We start from the raw sequence: 12,144 nt of genomic DNA, 5'->3' as shown, positions 1-12,144 counted from the left end.
TTTACAAACCGGGTTTCATAAGCTTTGACGGTGTCTTCTTTTAACATAAAAACAAAAATAGAAAATTGCTACGTAGCCAGAAATGCATGCATTTTGGAGTGGAAGGAGTACTAATAGCACAAGCGACATTCTCAAATCTTAACTTTCATATAGAATTAGGTGGAGTTATTTTATGCAATACAAGAGTATAAATTGCACTGGTGATACCATAACTTGATAGGTGCTAGTATATATTATCTAGTAAAACACTTGAAAAATAACCATACCAGTGTGGTTTGGTAAAAGAGAGGGTTGCATACTCCCTTCCTCATTTTTGGCCAGTCTGTCACATTTTTAGTAACTAGTCATCGTGCACGTGCAAGGCACACTGAGACCATTACAAATTAAATTGAACACATTATATATAGAGAGATGCTTACAATTAATATAAATTTATTTTTTTCAACATTACAATACGGCATAATTTTTAATATTTTATATGCCATACATTATTAGTAGAAAAACATAAGCCTAGGCCTAGGATATTTCCATAAATTAAAGCTTCATTTAAATTTGCATAATTTTAGGAAGTGTGCTGGTGGAATCCACGAAACTATTAAACCAATCATTATGATAATATTTGATAAATAGATTATCAATACATTGTCCGTCATGGGATGAGTTTGGCTAGAGACAAAAAAAAAAGCTACATACATGCTTGCAAAAAAAAAGGTATAATTATCTATTATAATTGATAAGTAAACAACATTACAGCAAGGAATAGAGGAAGAAGACCCTATATTTATATATTATAACTGATAAGTAAGCAGCATTAGAGCAAGGAATATCATTACAACAAGGAAGGGATGAAGCTGACCACCTCGTGATGAGCAATAACTAAACGTAGATCAATCAACTCTTTATTTCTCGGCTAATGATATTTGACTCATTCCAAGGGAGAAGATGGATTACATTGGGAATTGTGAAATGAAGAAATGGGACCGATCAGGCTTGGTAAGCTCTAAAAGATGAGGCATAAAAAGATTAACAGACTCATGACCTAAAACAGACAAAATAATTCATGATAACTGAGACACAAGCAAAAAATAGAACATAACATTTATGAACAGATTGAAGAACTGGCTAATGATTTGGGAAGCCTAAAAAGAAGGGTGCGTAATTCTGGGATGACGATCAGCTAAGAGCAAGTTTAATAGTAAAACCAACTTACTAGCTATAAGCTTATATTATAGTCAACACATACAATAGATTGGCTATAAAGTTGACTATAATTTTATCTCTTATCTCTTTTTTTTACCTTTGCATTTAATGTATTTTTTTAGAGTTGGTGTATAGCTGGCTCTTGCATGAGAGCCAACCCCACTCTTTTTTTATTACCTCTTTCCTCCACATCAGCTTATAGCCAACTTATAATCTACTATTATACATGCTCTAATGGTTAATTATTGGTGATACAGGATGATTTCACGTACAACCAATGTTCGTTAGTGTGGCTGCTGTGTGCGGCCGATGCAGGCAGCGGGCGTCGGCTTGGGAGCGCCGGGGGCTGCCAGCGGCAGCGGACAAGAGCGTGGGTGTGGTCGGCGGCGGACGGGATCATCGGTGTGGCCTGCGGTGGATGGGATCTGCTCGTGGGAAGAGATAGTACGAAGGACAACAGAGGGGAGGATTAATTAACGGCCTGGAGGATGCTGTTAGAGGGGTGTATCCTGGGTAGGATTGTAAGAGAGAGACATTTCTAATCATTTTAGGCCATTGGATATTTACATCTAACGGTGAAAAATCGATTTAAGTCAATCCTGTGTACATTTGTTGGGGTGGACATAGAGAAATTCTAACTTCTTCTTTTTATATTAGTATAGATTATTGCATTGAAGTTTAATTCTTGCATTGAGGTTTGGTAAAGAGGGAGACAGATGCTTTGATTTAAAAACGCAGGGAACATTTGTATGAAAGTTCGAAAAAATGAAGGACATTTTATTTAGTAGTTTTGTATTGGTATGTTAGACTCAAAATAAAGTCTTTTTGGGACATAGGGAGGATGATTTATTCTAGAGTAAAATTCGCAAAAATACATGTACTTTAACCAAACTATCATAAAACGATAGATTCAATAAGTATCTACAGATTTAATACTAAATTTATCATCAAACTATATATATTCAAGAGTAAATTGCCTGTATCAAATAATTTATTTTTGTTTTATATTATTTCTAATAATCTAGATTATAATAGCACTAAGTAGAAACAAACAGGGGTTAAGCACCCTCATTAATCGCTCATTGGTTTTTGAAATCATGTTGAAAACGTCAAGAAATACACAACCGGAGGGAGTAAAAAAAACAGAGTAAATAGGAACATACGCAATTATTGCACATGTTTGGAAGTAACGTTAACACATTTTTCCATCACCAAAAGTATACATAAATAGGGCATAGAAGTCATTTTACTTGAGTACTAATATTAGGGTGTGTTTAGTTTGCAAAAACAAAATTTTTGTGGTCACATCGAACGTTTGACCGGATTTCGAAAGGAGTTTTCAGACACGCATAAGAAAACAAATTTCACGGGTCGCTTGGAAACCACTAGACGAATCTTTTAAGCCTAATTAATCCGTCATTGACACATGTGGGTTACTGCACCACTTATGGCTAATCATGCACTAATTAGACTCAAAAGATTCGTCTTGCGATTTCTTTCGTAACTGTGCAATTAGTTTTTTTTTATTTCATCTATGTTTAATACTCCATTTAGGTGTTCGAAGATTCGATGCGATGTTTTTGAGGAAAAAAATTTGGGAACTAAACGGGGCCTAGCCAAATTTATCATTTATTTTGGGAGCATTTAACTTCTTGCCACTCTTAGAAATAACACCTAATATATTTGCCACCCGCTGTCTATAACATGTAGGCCCTCATATATCTATGACATGTGGGTCCAGTGGTAAATATATTATCACCATTTCTAACGGTGGCAAAAAGTTAATTATTCCTTTATTTTGGGACAAAAGCACTAATTGAGATGAAGTGGCTTCATAAGAAAAGAGAAGTACTCCCCCGGGTTTTCTAATTTAACATTATTGACTTTTGGATCTTCGTTTAAGCATTCATCTTATTAAAAATTTTATACATGTATGCACAATTATGATACATGTTTATAGTTCTTTAATAATAAATGAAATCATAACAATAGTTTCTTTATACATATATTTTAAAATAAAACGAATAACCAACATATAAAATAAAGAAAAAGAAGGGAGTGTAATTAATGGGTCAACGACATGGATGTATAAGAGTGAGTACAATAAGTTCTATATGCGTGTTCTAAAAATTATCATGTCATATTTATACTTACGTGGGGGAGACAAGAAATGAGAGGGAAGAAAAACGAACTATAGATTTTACAGGCAGCTACGACATAACATCCAAGACACCGTGGGTGGGTATAAAATATAGACCATATAATGAAGATATAATGCATGTAACTATTACCTAAGTTAGCTCTTAATAACATGAAAATATTTTAAAGCAAGTAATTAGCTTTTTTATTAAGCTTGCTCTAACAGTGCCTTGTAACACGATGGTCATTGAAGAAGCCAACTACGCTGATTCGTGTTGGTTGATTTATCGGTTAGCCGATATTTAGGAAAGAATATAACCACCGTAATCCTATCCGTAATCCATCTCTAACTCTGAAATTCGTAACCCTTATGGGTCGTAACTGTGATCGGTGGTTACGGGTCAGAATCGGAGTAGGAAAAGCCCCCGAGGCCCACCAGTGCTATATAAAAGAAGAGGAGCCCACGGGGACGCTCGTGTCGCTTATTCTCTAAAACCAGAAATTCGAAATCAAGCTCTCCCGATCAGAGACGCGCTGGAAGGGTTTCGTGCGGCGATTCCAGGGAAGTGCCGTTGGAGACCCGAAGGTCGGAGATTCAAATCAGATCACCGGCGAACTAATCTTGCCGGAGACGAAGGAAAGAAGCCGGAATTGAAGAAAAGAAAAGAAGGGAATCAGATGGCTTCATCTGCAGGTTTATTTAGGTTTCCGCATTTGAATTAATCGGTGACCATGTACTGATTAGGGTTTAAATTCGTAATCTATTGTTTATGATTGAATTGAATTATCTAACATTGTGGTATCAGAGCAATCCTAATCGTATTTGATCACATCAGTGATTAATTATGAATTAATCAATTATTTTGGCCTGTTGATGATCTAATCGGTGAAGGATTCAAATTAGTCACATACACTATAATTGATTCGAATTCCAAACCGAGAAAACAAAAAAAAATCTCAAACCCTAGATCGAATTGCAATCAACCAAACTATTCGATCCGGCTTCGGATTGAAGAAAGCTCACCGGAGCAATGCCGGTCGTCGCCGTCGCCGTCGGGTGGGCTTCGCCCATCCGTGCGTGCGCCGGTGCCGCCGCTATTTGTGCCGGGGATCGGCCGCCATCCACCGCCGCCGCCGCCGAGCGGGCTTCGACCCGTGCGTGGCACGCGCGCGTGCGTGGTTGCCGCGCGCCGGCGCAAGGGCGCCGCCGCCTCCGCTCTCCTCCTCTGGCCACGCCGGCTCCGCCGTGCGTGCGTCGTCACCGTCGTCGGGTCTCCGCGCCGACGGCCGGCTTGGGCTCCGCCGCCTTCGGGCGAGCTCGCCCCCCCAACCGGTGGGTGATGGTCCGCGCTTTCGGCGCGCGCCCTCCCCGCCGGACCGCCGCGCCGCCGCCTCCGCTCTCCTCCTCCAGCCACGCCGGCTCCGCCGCGCGTGCGCCGTCACCGTCGCCGGACCTCCGTGCCGACGGGAAACGGCCGGCTTGGGCGCCGCTGCCTTCGGGCGCGTTCGCCCCCCCAGCCGACGGGCGACGGGCGTGCGCCCTCCCCGCCGGACCGTCGCCGCCATCCAGCGCCGGGCGCTCGCCGCCCGCCGCTAGAGAAAGAGAGAGAGGAGTCCGAAGAGAGAAAAGCGGCTAGGGTTAGGGTTTCGGCCGCGGGGTATTTTGATCTCGTCGCACCAAATCCTGGCCGTCCGATCAGATCAGACGGCCACGGGCCGAGCGGCCTTATTCCTGGGCCGCCGCCATTATTTGGGCCGTCGGCGCTCATGGGCCGACTCGGCCGTGTGGGCCAGTGCCCCTACGCGCGCGCTGCCTAACGGGCCGGCCTCTCGTGGGCCGGCCCGGTAAATGAATAGGATAAAAAAAATCCAGAAATCAATTTATACCTTGTTTGGGCTGTTTCAAATTACAAAAAAAATGATAAAATATATTTTATTGCTCAAAAAATTATTTCTAGTCAAATGGAACCAACGGGAAGTTTGCTAAAAAGAATTTATGATGTGAAGTTATTTATTGACCAACGTTATTTATGATTTCACGTCAATTTAAATTTGATTATTTCTTCCTTGATTATTTCTGCCCAACGGTGATATAATTAAGGATTTATTTTATTTTTCTAAGTCTTTTATGCCCAACGGTGATTAGATTTGGAGAAGTATTATACACATATTATTTTATTTTTGATCAAATGTTTTATAGTATAAATTGTCATCTGCAGCTTTGTCACAGCTCAAAAGGATTGAGCCACTTGATGGGGCTAATTATGCTGAATGGAAAAACAACATGCTCCTGAATTTGGGGCTGTTGGAAAATGATCTCGCACTTAGAGAGGATCCACCCGTGGAGCCAAAATTAGCTGACTTCATGGATGAGAATGATGAGGAATACACCAATCTCAAGTGGGCTTACGATGAAAAGTGGCCCATTTGGGAGAAATCAAACAGAGTGTCCCTAATGTACATCAAGAGCAACATCTCTCCTTCCATTATAGGGGGGATTGCTGACTCTGACAATGTTAAGACGTACCTGGCAAACATTGAATCGAACTACAAGGCGTGTACCAAAACCTATGCCAGTACTCTTATCATGAAAATGGGCTCTTCTGTCTATGATGGAAACAAAGGCATCCGACAACACATCGTGGAAATGTCACACATGGCTCATCAACTAAAAACGATGGACATGGAAATTTCGGAAGCCTATCTTGTCCATTTCATCCTGAACTCACTAAACTCTGATTATGATCCGTTCAAAATTCACTACAATACTCAAAGAGAAAAGTTGACCATTTTAGAGCTTATCTCCCACGCAGTGGAAGAGGAAGAGCGTCAAAAGGCCAAAAGGCAGAAACACATTAACCAGCTCAACCTCGTCAACTCTAAGGGCAAGAGGAAGTTCCATCAAGGAGAAGCCTCTGGATCAAAGAAAAAGGGCAAGCCACCTCATCCTCCGAAACAAGGAGGGAGTAAGGCTGTTCAATCAACTGCTCAACCTTCAGCTGGGCCAAAATTCAAGAATCCTCACTGCACTTTCTGTGACAGTGATGGACATTGGCACAAAGACTGCCCCCGCTTCAAGGAGTGGTTGGCCCGTAAAGGTATAAATGAAATTAATGAAATTTCCAACGTTAATGAATCCCTATATGTTGAGTTTTCCCGGAATTCTTGGTGGGTTGACTCAGGTGCCACCGTGCACGTTACTAATTCATTACAGGGATTGAATGGCGTCCAGATGCTAAGAAAGGGGGAGCACATCCTAAGAGTAGCTGATGGAGCAGAGATTGAAGTGGAGGCTGTTGGAGACCTCGCACTCAAGCTTCCCAGTGGCTACAATTTAATACTTAATAATGTCTTAGTTGCTCCTTCCGTTAAAAGAAATCTTATTTCAGTCAGAGTCCTAGCAGAGTCAGGATATGACTGTTATTTTTCCAAGAGAACTTGTTACATTAAGCATCTAAATAAAGTAATTGGTCTTGCCTTCGTGCGAGACAAACTCTACTTGCTCTCTTTGGATCATACTGTGATGAATGTCATAAATGTCTGCAATGATAAAAATGAGACTTCATCGAAATTGTGGCACTGTCGCTTAGGCCACATTTCTAGGGGGAGAATCGAACGTCTCATTAAAGAAGAATTATTACTCCCCTTAGATTTTTCTGACGCTGATCATTGCATAGATTGCGTTAAAGGAAAATTTGCTAAATCAATTAAGAAAGGAGCCACTAGGAGCACGAGTCCACTAGAAATAATTCACACTGATATTTGTGGACCGTTCCCAGTGACATCTGTAGATGGTTTTGATTCATTCATTACATTTACGGATGATTACTCCCGTTATGGATATATTTACCCCATAAGCGATCGTTCTGAATCTCTCGAAAAATTCAAAATATTCAAAGCAGAAGTTGAAAACCAGCACAACGCGAAAATTAAAATAGTGAGGTCATACCGTGGTGGTGAGTACTATGGGAAACATGCTCCATTTGGGCAAAGTCCTGGTCCATTTGCTCAATATCTTCAGATTCATGGAATTATTGCACAATATTCCATGCCTGGAGAGCCTCAACAAAATGGAGTGGCAGAAAGACGCAACCGCACACTCATGGAGATGGTGCGGAGCATGCTTAGTCACTCCTACTTATCAAATAAATTATGGATTGAGGCATTAAAAACGGCTGCACACATACTAAACAGAGTTCAAAGCAAGTCCATGCCGAAAACTCCGTATGAACTGTGGACCGAAAGAAAACCGACATTAAATTATTTGAAAGTGTGGGGCTGCTGTACAGAAGCGAAATTATTCAACCCCCAATTAAAGAAACTAGACCCCAAGACTGTGAGCTGTCATTTTATCGGTTACCCGTCACATTCTAAGGGATATCGATTTTACTGCCCAGACCGTGTCACTAAATTTGTAAAAACCAGACACGCTGTCTTCTTGGAAAATTATGAAATGGGGAGCTCACAGGAAAGGAAAATTAATCTTGAGGAAATTCGGGTGAGTGTTTCTTCTCCTCCGAAAATCCAAGAGAATAATGTCCCTATTTTTCATAATGTACCACAAACTGTAGTTCCCACAGTTGGCGCTACGGTTACTTATTGAAACCCATGAAAATAATGAGCCTCAACAGAGTCCTGTGATACATAATGAAGAAGAGATTCCGCAACCTGATCATGAACCGTCTGTGGTCAATAATGAAAATCAAGAATTAAGACGATCACAACGGAACAGGAGATCTGTCATCCCTGATTATTATGAAATTTACATGGGTGAAGATATTGGGAAGGTAGACGACCCCACCTCATTTAAAGAAGTCATAAGCAGTAAAAATTCATCCAAGTGGGTTCAAGCAATGGAAGATGAACTCAAATCAATGAACCAAAATAAAGTGTGGGATCTAGTAGAAATTTCTAAAGGAGTAAAAACAGTAGGCTGCAAATGGGTCTACAAAACTAAATTGGACTCCAAAAGAAATATCGAACGATTCAAAGCAAGGCTTGTGGCGAAGGGTTTTTCGCAGAGAGAAGGAATTGATTACAATGAAACATTCTCTCCTGTCTCTAAGAAAGACTCATTCAGAATTGTCATGGCGCTAGTGGCACATTATGATTTAGAACTCCATCAAATGGATGTGAAAACAACATTTCTAAATGGCGACTTAAATGAAAATGTTTACATGGCTCAACCGGAAGGTTTTGTTGTGGAAGGAAAGAGCCATATGGGATGCAAACTTAAGAAATCCATCTATGGACTTAAACAGGCGTCAAGGCAATGGAACCTTAAGTTCGATGAAATTATCAAGAAATTCGAATTTAAGGAAAATAAGGTGGACAACTGCATTTATACCAAAATTAAAGGTGGGAAATTCATTATACTAGTACTCTATGTAGATGACATTTTATTAGCAAGCAGTGACAAGAATCTACTGCGAGAAACCAAGGAATTTTTGTCATCGAAATTTGATATAAAAGATCTCGGTGATGCATCATACGTTTTGGGTATTGAGATTCACCGAGACAGGTCCAAAGGGGTGCTAGGATTATCACAGAAATCATATATTTCCAGAGTATTGGAAAGATATAATATGAGCAAATGTTCGACATCACCTGCTCCAATTATGAAAGGGGACAAGTTTGGTTCATTCCAAAGTCCGAGAAATGAATTGGAAGAAAAGGAAATGACTAAGGTACCATATGCTTCAGCTGTCGGAAGCTTAATGTATGCTCAAGTTTGTACGCGACCAGACTTGGCGTTTGTAACCGGGATGCTTGGCAGATATCTGTCCAAACCAGGTATGGACCACTGGAAGGCAGTAAAGAAAGTATTGCGTTATTTGCAAGGAACTAAACATTACGTGCTCACATACAGAAAATCTGATAAGCTTGAAGTTATAGGCTATTCGGATGCTGACTTCGCAGGGTGTTTAGATACCAAGAAATCTACTTCTGGGTATATATTCACTCTTGCGGGGGAGCCATTTCATGGAAAAGTACTAAACAAACACTGACTGCATCGTCGACAATGCAGGCAGAATTTGTGGCATGTTATCACGCAACGGGGCAGGCTGTATGGCTTAAAAATTTTATCCCGGGATTACAAGTGGTTGACAGCATTGAAAGACCACTGACTATATACTGCGATAATGAGACCGCAGTTTTCTATACGAGTAACAACAAGTCAAGTGAAGCTGCCAAACACATTGACATTAAATACCATGTTGTGAAAGATAGAGTACAGGATCAAACAATCAAAATTGAATACATAAACACTAAATCAATGCTTGCGGATCCATTAACTAAAGGCTTACCTCCCAACTTGTTCAAAGAACATGTGGCCAACATGGGATTGTGTAATGACCTTGAATAAAGATCCTGGAAACCGGGGCAATTAAGTTCGATCAATACCCGCTTAATTAATCAAGGGTTTATTCGTATGATATTGTGAACTATAAGTCTTGTCGTCTCAATGATGCGAAATGTTGTTGTGACACAATGCTTTAGGGAGCTGTATTGTATGATGGACTCGTAATTAACCTCTAAATCAAGGGGAGAATGTTGGTTGATTTATCGGTTAGCCGATATTTAGGAAAGGATATAACCACCGTAATCCTATCCGTAATCCATCTCTAACTCTGAAATTCGTAACCCTTATGGGCCGTAACTGCGATCGGTGGTTACGGGTCAGAATCGGATTAGGAAAAGCCCCCGAGGCCCACCAGTGCTATATAAAAGAAGAGGAGCCCACGGGGACGCTCGTGTCGCTTATTCTCTAAAACCAGAAATTCGAAATCAAACTCTCCCGATCAGAGACGCGCTGGAAGGGTTTCGTGCGGCGATTCCAGGGCAGTGCCGTTGGAGACCCGAAGGTCGGAGATTCAAATTAGATCACCGGCGAACTAATCTTGCCGGAGACGAAGGAAAGAAGCCGGAATTGAAGAAAAGAAAAGAAGGGAATCAGATGGCTTCATCTGCAGGTTTATTTAGGTTTCCGCATTTGAATTAATCGGTCACCATGTACTGATTAGGGTTTAAATTCGTAATCTACTGTTTATGATTGAATTGAATTATCTAACAATTCGAAGTCATGTATAGCAGCACATTGGATAGGCATGGCGAGCTCCCCAATGAAGCCGACCAGCCGCTTGAGCTCTCTCGCCGACGAGCCGCCGGCGGCGACGTCCCGCCTCACCTGCCGCGCCAGTGCCTGGGTCGATGCTCTGATCTCGCCGGACTCCATCGCCAACCTGACCATCCTCTCCACCACGGCCCTGTCGCACACGTCCTTCATGTCCAGCCCCGTCCTCCACACGCCGCCAACGAACCGGCTGTTCGTCTGCTGGTCGGCGAAGAACGGCCAGCACACCATTGGTATCCCCTCGACGGCGGCCTCCAGCGTCGAGTTCCAGCCGGCGTGCGTCAGGAAGCACCCCACGGCGCGGTGGCGCAGCACGTCCCGCTGCGGCGCCCACTCCACGACGCACGCCGCCTTGCTGTTCCCTGCTGCGGCCCTGACGGCTTCTTGGACGGCGGCGTTCTGGCTCGCCGCGACCATGTCCGGCCGGAGCACCCAGAGGAAAGGGTGGCCGGCGGCGACGAGCCCGGACAAGAACTCCGTGAACTGCTCCAGCGAAATGACGGTGAGGCTCCCCAGGCTGACGTACACGACGGACCGGTCCGCCCGGGCATCCAGCCACGGCAAGCAACCGTCGTCCTCCTTCCACAAGCTGGCGGCGCTGGCCGTGGCCGGCGCCGGGGACATGGCGTGGAGAGGGCCGATGGTGTAGACGTCGCGCGCGTGCGGCGCGATGTGCGCGACCACTGGGCCCTCGAGCGACGCGGCCGTGTTGAGTATGACCGCCCGTGCCTGCTTGAAGCTCTGCGTGATGTGCTCGACCACCGGTTGCAGCATGGGGCCGACGTCGTGGTCGTCACCGTGACGGCGGAACGGACTCGGGAGATCTCGCCGGCGTAGGAATCCCTCCATGCCTGGAACGCCACGCACCGGCTCGTCGAGGTCGCCTCCCGGAGGGAAGGGCAGCTCACCGAGCTCGAAAAGCTTCGGCACGGACAGGTACGCCAAGACGCTGCACGCGCTCGTCGTGCGGAAAGCCAGCGCAGGCACGCCGAGCTCCTCGGCGATGTCGATGGCGAAGGTCAGAAGCCCATCCGCGACGACGGCGGTCACCGGCGGGAAGCAGCCACCGCCTCCCGCTCCTGTACCCGCGTCGGCGCCGCCATGGCCGCCTGGCTGCGGCTGCAGCAACGAGGCGAGCAGCGCACGGTACGCCACGCGGCCGGCGGTAGCCAGGGACCTGCCGATCTCCAGGATGTCGGCCACCGAGCGTGGGTGTTCGTCGGGAAGGCCGTCGGGGACGGACAGGAAGCGGAGCCGTGGCGAGGCCGCCGCCACGGCGCTGCCAAGGCGTCGGAGGTTGTGGTCGGTGTGGAGGAAGGTGACGTGGGCGCCGGCGCCGGCGAAGGCCACGGCGAGGTGTGCCATGGGGTTGATGTGCCCCTGCGCCGGCCACGGGAATACGAGGACGTGCACGGCCGCGCCGCCGGCCATCGGCGCCTCCTCGGTGTCCATGGAAGAAGGCAGTGTCAGTGTCACACCTTCACCAACAGCACTATTAAAATTGCGATGGGATCATGGAAAATGGACAAATGCCAGCGCACGATGAACAAGTCAGTTTTAAGAGCATTGCGGATGTTTTCTTTCTTTCTATCCACCTGCCCATGTACGAAGAAGAAGATAAAAGATTTTTTAATTTTTTGACATTGATATCTAAATGATAAGACAGATTG

General features: G+C 44.4%; 1 protein-coding gene across 1 annotated transcript; it reads right to left on the bottom strand.

Annotated features, from left to right (window-relative positions):
* Positions 1–10,387: 10,387 nt before the first annotated feature.
* LOC102721292 (myricetin 3-O-rhamnoside 1,2-glucosyltransferase UGT709G2-like) lies at positions 10,388–11,940 on the bottom strand. Its single transcript, XM_006658502.2, has one exon. It carries the CDS (start codon positions 11,924–11,926, stop codon positions 10,388–10,390), a length of 1,539 nt encoding a protein of 512 aa, XP_006658565.2. The 5' UTR covers positions 11,927–11,940.
* Positions 11,941–12,144: the final 204 nt, after the last annotated feature.

The sequence above is a fragment of the Oryza brachyantha genome, chromosome 7, assembly GCF_000231095.2.
Source record: "Oryza brachyantha chromosome 7, ObraRS2, whole genome shotgun sequence".
Taxonomy (NCBI): domain Eukaryota; kingdom Viridiplantae; phylum Streptophyta; class Magnoliopsida; order Poales; family Poaceae; genus Oryza; species Oryza brachyantha.
The sequence above is the reverse complement of the archived record's forward strand: the minus strand, read 5'-3'. Positions and strand labels throughout refer to the sequence as shown.

What these genes read in the sequence shown, in the direction of transcription:
- LOC102721292 (XM_006658502.2), bottom strand. Translation starts at nt 11,926, where the DNA reads ATGGACACCGAGGAGGCGCCGATGGCCGGCGGCGCGGCCGTGCACGTC.